The sequence below is a fragment of the Perissodus microlepis genome, chromosome 4 (assembly GCF_051167445.1).
Source record: "Perissodus microlepis isolate ML-2025 ecotype Zambia chromosome 4, ASM5116744v1, whole genome shotgun sequence".
NCBI classification, from domain to species: Eukaryota; Metazoa; Chordata; class Actinopteri; order Cichliformes; family Cichlidae; genus Perissodus; species Perissodus microlepis.
Window position 1 is genome coordinate 15,571,685 of NC_140464.1, and position 15,874 is coordinate 15,587,558.

General features: G+C 43.1%; 1 protein-coding gene across 2 annotated transcripts in view; it reads right to left on the bottom strand.

Annotated features, from left to right (window-relative positions):
* The window catches only part of prkcab (protein kinase C, alpha, b), a 121,117-nt gene that overhangs the window by 73,949 nt on the left and 31,294 nt on the right, over positions 1 to 15,874 (bottom strand). For both annotated transcript variants that reach the window (XM_084926049.1, XM_084926048.1), the window contains exon 3: positions 10,393 to 10,475. In XM_084926049.1, the coding sequence (XP_084782175.1) occupies positions 10,393 to 10,475 (83 nt within the window). The remainder of the gene's footprint in view (positions 1 to 10,392; positions 10,476 to 15,874) is intronic.

The following is a 15,874-nucleotide window of genomic DNA, read 5'->3' on the forward strand; positions in this document are numbered from 1 at the left end:
AAGAAAACCAAAGGGGAGAAGAGACGGTGAGAAGGGGGGGAAGAAAGGAAAAAACAAACAAACAAACAAACAAACAAAACGCCTGGATCACCTGTATGGAGAAAAAAAACAGAAGAGAAAGCAAACAACAAAGAGCAACATAATAAAAACAGCACCATCACAATAAACTAGCTAGCAGTAGATAACAGTAGATACTAAATAATAAACGATATTGTGCAGCACGCAAGATAGACAGCGCACAATGTGCTTTGAGGCAGCAGCCAAGAAAGGTGTAGTCCGCGTCTGTGAACACCCGTGTGTACACCTGTGTGCACACCTGTGTGGATCAGCATGCTTGTATTCCAAAGGTTTCTCCATGTAACGATCTGCTAGGGAGTGTGGGGAGCCATAGCCCCGTCCACCAGGGTATGAAGCAGGTATGGAGGAGATCCAGGCCCCAGATATCCAGAGGCCCCAGAGTACAAGGACCCGAGGAGGACCACCAAAGGGGGGGGGAACCGTGCCACCCTCCTGGGAAGAGCTGAGTAGAGCCCCAAACGAGAGGTCACCCCGCAGCTACGGAGCAGAGGCCAGAGGGGGTTGCAGTGGCGTGCCCGCGGGCTCTGCCGGCAGCCAGCTGTGCCAGAGAGGACCGAGCTTCAGGCCCAGAGGCCAGAGGCCTGAGGGCATCCCACCCCCCGGAAGGAGCCCAGCCGGGCCACAGGCGCCCGGCCCCGCCAATCGGCCACCAGGAGTGAGCCGGTACATGCATGAGCGCCCAGCCCCAGATGACAAGGACCACCAACACACCAACGTCTAAGGGCATCAGCCACCGGCAGGGAGTGTGGTGAGGGGAGATAGGCCTCCGTACTTTAGAGGGCCTGAGATGTACCCAGAGAGGTTGAGTCTAAGACCCAACCTGACATATAGACACAGACAAACAGGCACACGCGGACACAGACGTGCATTCCCACACCCATATGCACAACCAAATACTCGGCACTCACCCAACGTGTAGACAGACACAAATAGACACTGCACAGACAGTCGCACTCCCCAAACATACTCTATATCCCAGGTCCAGGTACCCCCGCCCCCAGAGGGGCAAGCCGCACCTAGACCCAGGAGATGTAACCCTTCTTTCTGGGGTGGAGGCAAGCGGACCACCTCCTTATCTGCAGTAGCAGGGAGGCCCCGCATCCCAGACCCCAGTCTGACGGCCAGCACCTCCTCCCAGCCCCCCAGCCCTGACGGCTAACAGAACCGGGGTGAGTGAAGACCTCAAACCTCCCTACGCCCGCTCATATGTAATGTTGTTGTGTGCTGTTCTAAAGTGCATTTAAAACTCAGGAGAGCATGGTACTAGCTTCCTCTCAGAGAGCAGCACGGCTCCTCCCGAAAACCCTCAGTGTCTAAATGCATTTAAAATTGAGGGTAGGGCACCAGCGCCAGAGGTGGGTTGGAGTACAACGACCATCCTCTGGATGCTGTAAAACGTGCCCACCCCCAAGGCCCTATATGCATGTGTTATGTGAGAGTGTGAGTAATGTGGATGTCTAGGTTGCAGAATAAAATTGAGGCACAGGCGGCCAGAAGGGGACAGAGGGGGAGTGCCTCCCCTGCACCCTGGTGACATACCTGCACCCCAAGCCCTGCGTGTTTGGGTGGGTGTGGTAGAGCGGGAATAGGGAGGCAGCTGAGGATGGGGAGGGAAGAAAGGGAGGGGCAAGCGGCCCCTCCCTGGGGCCATCTCCCCCGCTGACCCCAGTAGGCACCCCCACGCTCTGGAACCCACCAGGGCAAGGAGGCCCAGGCCCATCCGGACCGGGGCCCGCAGCAGCAGCACTGCCCAGCCCCACAGAGTCTGGGGCAGCCCACCCGACTCCACCCCAGAGAAAACTGCACCCACCCCATCATCCAATCATCTCCCAAACTACACAAGACAATAGACACCCAGGTTGAGTTCATTCTCCCCCTCTCCTATATCTCTCCCCCCACCTGCAGAGTGAGCTCCTGTAGTGAGGAGACCACCTGCAAAGATGTAACAACCTCCCCACCAGTTAGAGAGCCCCCTAGTTGGGCCGATGCACCAGAGGTCCCCTGCACTGGGGCTGAGCCCCCCTGCACCCACCCGCCCACTGCTCCGGCGACACAACAGCCAGGACCCAAGCCCCCAAGGCCCGGCCAGCACCCCAGACCGGGGGGCGGAGCACCCCCCCCAGACCCCCAAGCCTCCAGTTTTTCGTTGGACTTTGGCTGCTTTTTCACTGATTTTCAGTCCAGTTTTTATGTCTAACCATTGTCATGGCACGTCTTTTATTCATTAGGTGACTTAACACTGGCCTATGAATAATTCAAGCATAAAAAAGGGACCAAACTCTAGTGCTGTGTCTACACACAGAGAGATTAGCACAGAGAGATTAGCAAGTAACAAATTTTAAATGTCATCTTTAGACACATTTTTAGGCAATATGAAAAATGCCCAAAACAAACAAACAAACAAACAAACAAACAAAAGCCAAGAAATTTTTTGGTTCAATATGGACGGATGAAGTCAGAGAGGTACAACAGTAAGTGTTTACAGCCATCTGTAAAACATGGTGGAGGATTTGGGGGCTGCATTTAAACCAGTGGTGTTGAGGCCTTCTCAAACTTAATGGGCTTATGAATGCAGAACAGCCCAGTGAGATTTTGACACATCATGCGATACCATCTGGAAAGGAACAGCTTCATTTTTTTAGTACGACATCCCAAACACACTATAAACACAACTGTTCCTAAAGACTACCTGAATTGACATGAAAGCAGCTTTAGCAAGTTCAGGCTGTAATGAAGAACACCGGTGATCATACCCAATATTGACTTTCAAGCTTTTTTGAATTGTACAAACTCTGTTATATACTTTATTTCCATGAAAATTTGCACAATTTAGTAGATTGCTGTAAATATTTCGCATTTTACTGGCAACATGTTTTTTTTAAACGGGGAGATGGGGGACAAAGTTATAACACTGATGACCACATCGACACACCTGTTGAACATATTTGTTATTCCCATGCTTATTCCCATGAGGGTCTCTACAAATAGAAGGAATATTTTTTTGACTAAAATCGTCTAAATTTGTATGCATGTGCTAATATGTTCATCAATAATAACATACCTAACATTGTCAGTAGCATAAATTTAATTTGTATCGTTTGACACAGAACAATAAAACTGCTGAAAACCCAAAAACAAATCAACAAATCTGGTTTAATCATAATAATAAAACAGAAAGTAGAAAAATGTTTTTCCACATGGTTTCTCTTTGAGAGCAATCTGTGTGGAATTACCAGAGGCTGTCTCAGTGCGGGACATCTGTTCAGCCTAAAGTAAGGTTGCTTACTACTTAACACGCAGATTGTGATTTTTGACTGAGAGCAGCCTCGTGTCCCTCGGTGTCATGGCCTTGCATAATCACGATGTCAGTAATATAAGAGGCGATCTGTTCCGCTGAGTTAATGACACACAGCAGAGATTCATTTTTTGACCTTCCTCCCTTACATACTGCACAGAGTATATGTCAAGTTAATTCATCATCTTTTCCCGCTCTTGGGCTGAACTCTGCAGCACGTGTTGACGCACTGAGTGAGGCTCGGCTCTCTAAGCTGTAATCTGCTCTCTGTGCATTTCAGCATTAACATGTAGAGGGATTTGATATTGTGTAAGCCACGTTCTGTTGCGAGCGTGTTAGGCTAGCTTACACAGCTGTTGCTGCAGATCAAAGCTGAGTTGATGGGAAGGTAATGGCTCGAAGCTGGGAGACTAATGGGGCGACACACTGCTAAAATGTAGGCTACTGTATTCTACGGCAGATGAGCCTAATGCTATAGCAAAGCACTTTGGCATGTACGTGATGTATAGCAGCTAGAAAGAAATCTGAAAACATCAGGAGGTGAGTTTGAAAGTGAATTAAAGGACAATTTTAAATTTAAGTAAGTAACAGTAAAAGGGAATAACGGGAACACAGATATCGAGAGTAACTGGGCTACTACACTAACTGTATGAGGACAGAGACTGCAACTTTTCAGGGTAAAAAAAACAAAAACCCAAGCAGTCAGCTGTCACAGCTGCCAACAGCATTGGGAGGAGATGGAAGGAACAGGGGATTTGCCATGTTTTAGCTCACCAACTGTCAATGTGTCAAAGTGATGCAGAAACATGCAGAAACTCGACTCAGGGCATCACGACTCTTTTCATCTGAGTCGTGATGCCCTGGCTCTTTTCCTCCATACAGGTAGGCAGTAAGCAGATGACAGTCTACAGGTACTCTCCACCAGGCAATTAAAAAAAAAAGCCCACCATATTGGGGCTTTTTTCCAGCACAAATATATGCAACATTAACAACATAAGCACCTGTGGGGGGATTCAGCATGCAGTGAGTGATTTTGCACTTACAGTCATCAACATCAGTGTTGAAGTGTATGTATAGAACCCCCCCGTATTTACCCGTTGCACTACCAAAAACTGTTACGCTACTTGGCACATTGCTTTTGCAGAACTCCAAAAACACTGACTTAGATGTGCTGTTTTGTAATCAGTTAACAAGAAAGGGTTAAACCTCACACACACGCACCTGTGTCACAAACACCAGGACAGTTGGTGTTATTTTTGTGACCAAAAGGTCACACCTAATGCGATGAAAACCAAGCCAGAACGAAATGTTGGTCATTTTTGGTCATGTTTACTGTGCTATGTTCCCTCTCACCTTGTGTGGCCCGTGTTACCGCTGTACTCTCTCTGAGGTTTCAAGTTTCTTGTGTTAATGTATTTTTGCATATTCAAGTTTAAGAGTATAGCAATAAAAGTGGCCTTTTTGAGTTTACGTTCTCCCTCTGGAGTCCTGCATACGGTTCCATCCTCCATCTGCCACACAGCCGAAACATGACCAGATGAATAATGGATAAGGGGGAAAACTGAACTCTTAAAAAGAATCAAATGAAACAGATTAGAAACTCACGGTTATGATTCCAGTTTAAATTTCACCTCATGCCTCTTCTTTCTTTTCAACACATTAAATGAACTTAAAGTAATGGATGCTTCACTTGCAGAGTCTCAACAAAAACTGAAAACGATGAACTCCTCAGTTAGTATTTACTACACGCTTCTTGTGCTGAATTGCCTACAGGTGCTTGTGATATTACATCCACCTCTTGTGGCATAATAAGCAGACACTCACACACACCAAGGCAGAGAAAGTTAAGTGTCCTTTTAGTGCCACACAGTCATGTGTGCGGGTTGATTAATTAGCTCAAGTCTCCCACACACACACAAGTATTCTGACTGACACACAGCCCTCTCAATGTCTTGTTTTAGCTCATCCACAAAGCACTTTTCTTTCTTGAGAACTACCGAGCTTGTGGTGATCTCACTAGCAAATTCATACTTACAATTACTTTTCTCTCTCTCAGCTTTCTTCGACAACATCCTCATTTTCACCAGAGCCAGTGGCTAATAGCTCTCACTTACAGTGTAGATTTCAGCAGAGTCAGAATGTCAACAAGCCCGAGCACTGATGATGGGGAGCAGAGGGTACAAGTTGGCCTTACTGGTTTACATAGATACTTTCTGAGTGTGGGAATTGTAAAAGTCTCATGAATGCATCACAGTGGCAACATACTTTAGGCCAAAAAGCTGTGCACGTACACTATACAGAACTGGTGGAGATGAATGAGATTAATGAATTAATTTGCTTTACCCCACTGTTTAATGTTCTCCCCAGTCAGCCTTCTGTAGTTCTGGTGGCTGGCTAAGATTCATCCAGTGTCACAACCAGTTTACCAGTCCATGCACATTCCCATCACAGCCAGAGTCTGCAAGCTTCAAGCATGGCAGGGTCTTTATTTGCAAATGCTGCCATACACGTGCCTGTTTGCAGTCCTCCCATAAAAACCAACAGCACGTAGCTCAAAGTAAATGACATCGTGCATAGGAGGAATGCTGATTGGTTGAAAAGTGGTCTAGAGAATTAAAAGGATGACAGTGGAGTTAAAAAAAATGGGAGAAATGTGAAAAAAAAACGACCAGCAACTGCAGAAGCAAGAGACTTGTTGTTTGTGACACTGCCCCCTGGTGACGATAAACCACTACAACATGTAGACAACACACTACGAAGCTGTCTGCAGGTAAAAACCGACAAACAGACACAAACGCATTGCATTCCTGCAAATCTGTCTTTAGCATTCGCTTGAGGCAGGAAAGAAAAAGAAACTTAACTCTCACATGACATCAAAGCTAGTAAAAAATAAAACCACATCACAGCAGAGACATTAATGGCTCTTACACATCCTAATGTGATACTGAGTTGGAATATAGCCGCCAACTACACCACCAAAAATTTTCACCATTCACGGTGCTACCAGCTGTAGCACTGCAGTAAGTCCAGTCAGTGATCCGTCAAAAAATCATCGCATTTCATCAAGCTGGACAACATCCAGCTGGTCGGGATAATGATGTCAGATTTTTCCAGAAGATTAGGAAACGGCATGGGAGAAGAGTGTTTTGGGCAGTTTTGATCCAGCTGTTTGTGCAGACATTACCTCAAGTTTATTTACAGAGCTGGGAGATGGACCTTATTATAGATGAAACAAACAGTCAGTCAACTGGAACAAAACTAGCATTTTAGATAACGGAATAAGTGTGGGAGATTTTCAGAAAAAAAATGCTTCTAATTGTTGGTCAGCAAAACAAACTTCAAAAATGTAAATATTTTACAGCTTCAATGTTTTTTTTAAAAAAGAGGTAAAGTTATGTAACCAATCAGTTGTGAAAAATATAATGTTACATGCTGCCACTGAGTCTCTGGGAAAGATAATACAACTCACCAAGAGAAAAAGATGATGGTTGCTTTGACGGGGTGATGATAAGATGGATGTGTCATATATACTAAGATTAAAAAGGCTTTGATTGTGCACAGTTAAAGTGAAGCATGGCTTGAGAAAAAAAAAGATGGCAGAGCTGACTCTTAAAATAAATATCAGAAGGCTGGTTGGAGAGAAACAGAATAATCTCCTCAGACACAGCAACCACATCTGTCAATGAAATCAAGTGAAATCACAAAAAAGACTTGATCTGGTCAAAGATCTGGGCCCATTGTGAAAATGTAATCTGGTTGTGAAATCCATATTGTTTCTCCGTGAATGAGTCACCTTCATTCACAGGTTTCAGAGTGATCCTTGACTGATAATACAGAACTATTTAACCTCCTACGCCTCAGTGTGCTGAATGAGAAACAGAAAGAGGAAAGAGAGAGAGGGCGCCTTTCACTCACATGCTAATCTGAACATCTCTCTGTCTTCTCCATGTCAATCTGCGAGTGGATCAAAGCATCTGCTGGACAGATGACGCCATTCGCACGCCAAGGCTGGTGCAAGGGTCACTCTCAACCCACAGTGCAAAAGGGACTTAGGGTGTATATATATATGTGTGTGTGTGTGTGTGTGTGTGTGTGTGTGTGTGTGTGTGTGTGTGTGTGTGTGTGTGTGTGTGTGTGTGTGTGTGTGTGTGTGAGTAAGAGAGAAAGTGACAGTGAGTGTGTGTGTGTGTTTCCAAGCCTGAAGCCAGACTCAGAGAGCCTTGACACCACACATGCTGAATCAGAAGCTGAGGTGCAGAGATGGGGGAGTGTGTGGAGTGATGTGAGAGGGAGGGATTAACAGGTGCTAGTGAGTCATTGTCACTATTAAACGCAGATACTTCTTAATGCATTAGTGCATGATGGTAAAATCATATATACTCAGGGAGAAGGTGTGAGATTTTTTTTCCCTGCGCTTGCTGAAGCCACCGACCAACTGGCCGCTTGGTCCTTTAGTTTATTACTATTATGCATGGAAATTGTTCTGATTTAGGAAAGTGTCAAAAACTGATGGAATTAAATAAAATGAAGTGCTCTGCAGGTTTTTAAAGCGCTGTCGGTGAGTAAGTCCTGTATCATCACAGAAATTCAAAGAGGTTCATACCCTATTCACCGTTTGCCAAAGCTAGCCGGTGGATAATGGGCGCTAACAACATGGCAAAACTCACAATGAGCACTTCAAGCTAGCAATGTAGGTGTACATGTTAGCAAGAGCGAGAGAAAGGGAGGGAGAGATAACAGAGAAGCACAGAAAGATAGAGAGGAATAGTTAGGCATGAAGACAGAGCAGAGTCGAGGAGATACATGGATGAGTAACAAGGAAACAGCCCAGGAGTGTTAGAGAAAATGAGCAATGGGCCTCAGAAGGTGGGAGAAATGAGTAATGACTGTTAAAGTAGTTAAACCGAGATGAAGAGAAGCCAACAGAGAGTAACCGCTTTGATAAAAAGTTGATCAACACCAGGCATTAAAGATGTGCTCTTTCTCTCTTGATTGCCTGGGATGTAACCGCTTTCACCAAACTGTACTGGGTTTATGTTTTCTTAAACCACTTTAATGGCGTTTGATGTTATTTAATGAAGAAAACACGGAAATCTTCGAGAGGAGGTGCTGATCACAGAGTATCGTCGCAGCAGTTAATCAAGCATTTGAGACAATGCAGTCATTAAAAACAAAGCTTTTGATTACAGTTTGTGAGAGAATATTAGCGTGAGAGTGCGCCTAGTCTTCTAATCGGCTTTGCGAGGGAGCATTCATTAGCAGTTCTTTCAGTCTGGTGAAGCTGAAATGTGAGAACACCAGAGCCCAATTGGAGTATTATGTTTGCCCACTTAAAGAAGATGAAGTGCTGGGGATGAAGAGCTGGTTTGACAGGATGGGGAGTTTACAGTGTTTTTCTTGCAGCGGGCGGTGTGGCCGTGCTTGACCCCCACCTCTTATCTAACCAAGGACAGATCGCATCATGGCCGGCGGAAAGGGGAGGCTGAGGTTCAACTGTTACAGCAGGGTCGCACGTGCGACCCCGAGGGACCTTTGTTCCAACACCACCCTGAACCAGACAGCGTCACATGCAGTTTGAGGAATAAAAGATGAGTAATGAGGGATAATGTTATCACACCTGATGTGTAGATGCAAAAAACAAACAAAAAGTGCCTCACATGTTTTATACTACAAATAGATGAATGACTCAATATAGTCACTATTGTAAAATCAATATAGTGATCTTACAATACAAGAAATCTCTCTGTCTGTTCGTCCGTGAACTCCTCCCAAACCATCAGGAGCTGAGCATCCAAATTTGGCAGGTACATCTCAGGCACCTGAAGGTTCTTATCTACATTGCGACACATCATGTTGCCTAGCAACGGTATAAAATGAGTTGCTTTTAGCATTTACGCACGTATAACACCTTGCAAAAACATCGGATGATTTTTGTTTCATACAGTACCATCTAATTTATATCCACAAAAGCTGAATTATGCCTGCCATATTAGGATGTCACATCGTTGCCTGGCAACCACCGAGTAATAGGCCGAAATGACCTGGTTTTGGCCTTTATGCATCTATAATATCTTTATTTCAAGACAATAAAATCTCATTTATATCCATAAAAGTCCAATTATAAGTGTCCCTAGCAAGTACCTAGCAACAAGCTAAAATGACCCATTTGCAGCAAACTAGCAACATCCACCACCTCTGTTTTTGATACTTTTCTCAATATGGTCAAGTTTATCAGCCAAAAGCATGCATAGGCACAAACTTGACAATTTTGTCACATTGGCATGTACTAGTACGATATTTTTGACATAATGTTGTCTAAAAGTGAATGCAGTCTGTAAAGATTTCAAAACACATGAGAGAGGTTTTATTATCTTTTTATATCTGACAGCTTCATCATCACATCCAATAAATCCATGAAATCCTACATCAAATACACCCTAACAGCTACGCTACAGACAGGTAAATGTTGATCATTTAAACAACTATGAGACAGAACCACATTGTATAAACTAACCTACATTAGGCCTACAGCATTTTTTCCTTATTGCTGTTTTCTGAAGATGTTCGGTTGTAAATAGAGTGAGAAACGATTGAATCAGGGTTAGATTTAATATTGCTTTTAATTTGTTCATTTTTTGCAGTTATGTAATCCCACAGAAAAACTAACAAAAATAGTGTGGTAAAGGTTATATCACCCATCGCTATTTCAGCAGATGTTTTGTGAACACATCATTATAGAAGGAAATGTTAATTTATGCTGGGCTAAGTTACTCATCATGTATTTTCATGCTTTACTCTTGTGGACTCTCTTCATTACACTTTCTGTGGAGACTCTAAATATAGTGGATAAATCCTGTAATTAATTCCTACTTCAGTGTTTACACACAGAATCACACTGAGCTGTGACACATCATAGAACTTACTACATATGTTACATATATTATTTGACTGGGAGTGCAGATAGATGCACTCAGGTGTATGCATAGAAAAACCTGGAGTCATGCAAAGTGTTCACTTACATCTGTATCGGGACCCTTGTCGGCTCCGGGACACGAGAAGCTGACAAACTCATGGCACCGTTTGTGGACCACGAAACAGCAAACTGAGAGAAAAGAAGAAAGAGCAGAGAGTTTTACAGGAACAACTTATGGCACAATATTGTGAGCTGTTTTGTCTTTCAAGTTTATGAAGGCCATTCGACCATAAAATCTGCTTCTTTAAAAAAAACATTTGCATTCACAAAAAAGTACCCTCAATCCAAGTTTCAGACAAACAGTTAAGAGATAGAAGGAGACACAAAGAGGAATGTACTTGTCCATTGTCACAAACAAATGCAAGCAGACAAACAGACTGAAATGCATGTGTACACCCACACTCACACCCACTCAAAAAATGTTTCTGCAGCTCTCGGCTCTTTACAAGCTGTTGGGGTTGATACCAATTGTATCATTGTCTCCCACTGAAATGGGATCCGCCTATACCAAAGTGTCACTCAGCGTGACACGGCTGACATGACATCTGACGCTGCTATCAAGTCAGCGATAGTGGCATTTACATTTGGACTCTGCCGCTGATCTGGAGGGGGGGGGAGCAAAAATGTGGACATCTGTGACAGCTGGCGCGCGAGCTGACTCCCTCTCCGTCTCTCACTCTCTGTACCCAACAGTATTTTTCTCTTGCATTGTTTGAAATTCTTCATTCTTTCTTCTTTATCCATTCTCACACAATCTGTCTGCTTCGCTCATTGTCAAGCTGCCTGCTTGCTCATGTGCACTACTGCGCTCTCCCACTATCATATATGTGTGGTTTTGTCTGTAATTCTGCCAGCAAAGCCACACAGTTGCCAGACAATCTGACAAGCATTGGTTAAACAAGAGAAATTAGTTTGCTGCCGTCCAAGAAAAAGCAGGGGTTTTGACTGAAAGGCAGTTGCATCATTCTGCCTGGCTAATTAGATACTTTTCAAATAGATAGTTAGATACTCATTTAGAGATCATTAGCATAACTGTGAGCGTCTTCAACATAACGCTTTAGCGTCGCCCTAATCCTACACTAATAATCAACTGCGATTTCTTTTTGTGTTCTTGCCTGTGGTTAGTGCCGAGCTGGTGGCAATGTACAGTATGAATTCATCTCTTTGAGTAATAAACACAAAATGAAGCAGAGAGGGAGGGGATGGCATACAAAGCTCAGCAAAAATAGTAGCCCACAGTGATTTATCCCTGCTCTGAAGCTGTCATCTGTGCCATTCGTCATTTTCATAATGTACAGTACACAACAGCCAAACCAGGCACTCAGTACAGGTGTAAATGCAAACAGTGGGGATTTATGAAATCAGATCCGTCCATGCTTGCAATATTGCTATATGAATCTTTGGTCTGTCATTGGGTATCTCAACATATTGCACACATAAAATGTTATGACTGAGATGGGATTCACTGATGTAGTTAACTGGGTTAAAAACTGTTGTGAAAAAGAATTTCCAAAACTATATTAAGGGTGCACTTGATTATCACACAATAAACACAAACACAAAGTCAGTTAAACTTCAGGGATATCATTATGTCCAGTTAGGAAGTAGAAACCTTTGTGAATCAGTTTCACATTTCATTGGCCATGACAGATGTTTGTGATTGGAGAATTTAGTCACTAGTGATTAGCTTGACATGACCTCACTAAGCCGATTCACTGAACTGGACTTTTTAACTATATTCATCGTGTTAAGACCTAAGAATCGTAGGTGTTCTATTACACATTCTACAAGTCTACATGCAATAGTTTTTAGGAGTTACATTTTTGCATTTTGTTTGTATGTTACAAGTACTTACAGTAGTAACAGGTATCTGTGTCTGTGTGATGAACCCATACAGTTTATCAGTGTCCCTCACTTGCCAAGTTACAGTGCTAGTCTTTAGCCATCCTGCATTTGTTTATATCATAAAAAAACAAGTCAAGGTATGAACCAGTGTTAAGTCTACATACAGCAGACAACTTAGCAAAGAACCAGTTTTAAATTGATGCTTTAGTCAGTGTGTTATTAGCAGTCTGTTCGACAGCCACATAATTTGTTTTTGGTGATTCCCAAAGAGCTATTAGTCAAAAATTTGGCATATCTCAGCAAGGTGTGCAGTGTGTCCTTAAAAGATTTGAGGTAACTGGAAGACAAAAGAAGACAAAAGAAGAAGGCTAAAAAAAAACACTACAGATGAACGGTGTCTGAAATCATATTCTTAAGAAATAGGGAAAAGAGATGCATCTGGGCCTTCAGTTCAGGGCTCGCAAAATCGCTAGCCCAACGTCCCAGAGCTAGCGATATCTCCGGTCGGGCGACCAAAATCTATCTCAGCCCCGTCGGGTTATCATATAGCCCGACGGGGCTGAGATAGATTTTGGTCGCCTGACCAGAGATATCGCTAGCTCTGGGACGTTGGGCTTTACAAGCCCTGCAGTTGATCCATCTACTGTTCACCAAAGACGTAGCTATTTTGATCGAGTCTTTAAGAATATGTAAAAATTAATTTGCTAGATCTGTATCAGTGTGTCAGATATTATTTCACGTCTTATTCTGAAGTTTAGATGACAGTTTAGCTGGAGGACATTCATTTCCAAAAATGGCCTACATGTTTCCTTGATATGGCAGGGCTCACACAACAGATAGCGTGATCATTTAAATGCAAATTTGCCAAGCCAACCACCTTAAATCTTTTTTACAACTTCTAAAAGGTGAGATCAAGGTCCCTTTTTTCTTCAAAGCAACTGAAAAACACCAATGTTGAATTCACATTAGACTTCTTGAAAGAGCGTTTCAACATTTTATTATTTCATTTTTCTCCTATCGGTGCATGCTGATTATATTAGTAATTGTTTTGGTGCTGACCTCAGGGCATTCATACCCACTTTATATCCACCTCCAACTTGCCCAAAAGTCAAACTTTCAGTCCTCCCATCCCACATCCTGCCCACTCAGCCGTCATTCAAATTAAGAAAACATTTGCTTAGATGCAAAGGAAAAGCACAAAGCACATAAAATCTGCTGCGTGTATTTTCATCTTCTCTAACACAGAGTTTTACTCAGCAGGATTAATTCTGAGTGCAATCATCAGGTTTTTCTTTTTCTCCCTGCAGCCTACTAACAATATGTGAATCACGCATGTAATGACGTCTGTAGTTCTCTCTCTCTCTGCCCGTCCATCAGCACTCCTCACACCCTCGGCTACACACCCACATGCCCATTACTGCCTCTGTTTAGTGCTGATCCCAGACCCGTTTGAATGTCTGCCGGCAAGCTGAGCTGACCGACTTGACACTGATCCCAGTTCAGAGGTGAAGGGGGACACCTAAGCTGAATATAGTGGAAGGGATAAATCTAGCTTTGGACCTTGTGCGCCTGAGTCCAGGAGAGTGTGCACGTGTCAGGAAAGCTTAACCACACTTACACAAGTCAGAGACCATGCTTCTCTGCGACTATAATCCTTGGCATTGACTTTCATGTGCATGCACACAGAATGATACACACATAAATCTAAAAGCTGTCTTAAGAAAGTAGAAGCCAACACTGCATGCTGCCGCGGCTGAAACACTGAAGCTCTCTGGGAGCTTATGGGAAGTTACATGCACTCAGTAATTTCCATCTATACAGTGCTGTGCAAAAGTCTTGAGTCAACCCTTACTTCATTAAATTTTCTTCCAAGGAGCCAGGCTTTATTATAAATTTTAAGTGGTTTTCGGAAGGTCTTTTAAAGCTTTTCTTTAGACATTAGCTCCTTTTTCCAACCATTTTTCTTCCAGTTCTTGTATCTGACCATTTTATAAAGAACTGTTTTGTTTTGTTTTTTTTGTCAAGCCACATAACACCCAACTAAAACAAGAACTCTAAAGCAAAAAGGAAAAACACCTAACTCAAGTAATAAACCACTATTGCATAAACTTAGCATATCTCATAAATTGTTTTAGTGGATGGTTAGCTGTCAAAAAGTCAGTGTTAAGGAAGGTAAACAGAGAGAAAAAGCCGAAGTGTGCCAAATTACACAAGAACTGGTCTCAAAATCAGTGGCAACAGGTTTTCTGGAGTGATGAAATCCAGAGTGGAGTGAAACAATGAGTTTACACCCAGCTGTAAAACATGGTGAAGGTTCTGTCAAAACTGATGGAATTATTAAATATAAGCACATTCTGATCTACCATGTAATACTATCTGAAACGCTTCTGACTGGCTTCATTTCTCAGCAGGAAAATGATCCCGAAGACCCTGCCAATGCAGTAAAAGCACACATGGCTAGAAAAAGCACATAATGGATCACTTTTAGCCCAGAGGTTAACATTATTGAAGCTTTGTTAAAGAGATGACCAAATACTGACTTTCAAGCTCATTAGAATTGTTAAACTGTTTGTTTTGAATATCTTTGCCTTATATTCTTCCATTTATGTTTATACATCACTGGACCCATTTCACATTTCCCTAAGAAAATATAAAGAAATGATGGGTAGCTCAAAACTCTTGCACAGTATCTTATGAACTGAAGTAACAGAAAATCATTTTCTCTATTTCTCCTGTGTTAAAGGAGTTTTGTTATAAAGTGCTGGAGGAGAACGATAACGGACTAGAATTAATCTTTCTGGTGACTCAGGGGGATGTGACTGACGAACTCAGTAGTGAGAAGAGCAGTTGTCTCCAAATGGTTTCATTCTCGCGGGGAGAGCTATGTAAAGCAGCGGGAGCAGAGGTGACAGTAACATACTGTATCGTCAGGGATATTATGATTAATTACTATGGGCTTTGTTTTACCAGCCTAATTACATAAGCACAGAGATAAGGGGCTTTGGCATTATAAAGCAGCTTACACAACATAAAAGCGTTCTTGCAAGCGTGCGTGTGAGCAGAAGGTGGAAAGCACATGTTTATATGCATCATCCCAGTGCCTGTCTCTATAGGTGGCATGGTTTCACACATACCATTACATCCATACCCCTTCTCCTCTGATCCTTTCAAGTGTGTATTTAGCTCTGGCTAATCTGGTAAAATTGATAATCTACCGAGCCACCGTTAATAGAATTATGATGTGCTCCTGCCCAGAAGAAAAGTTTGCAGTGGAGATATGGGAGAGAAAGCGCGCAGGACACGGGCAGCACAGAACTCAATACCCTCCAGACACATTCAATCAATCCAGGTCCCCCAGAGTGCATCTGAACACAAAGAGAAAAGAAGCTTTGATCTGAGATTCGCAGGAGGAAAAGGAGGAAGTGTGTGACACGATGGATGAACAGGCAGAGAAGGTGGAAACAAATCCACAGGGGTTCCTGTGACTGTAGAGATGGATGCTTCCAGTTAGAAATGCTGCTCAAACAACAGCTCATCGTTTTCGCTATGAAATATTATCGAGGTGATGCTGGGTGACAGCTTCTTCACCTAGCCCTGTCTTGGAATTGCTCGCAGCCTCCCATAATGCAGTATCTTTTAAATAAACACAAAGACAGGTTTCGACCCAAGCAGGCACATGACTG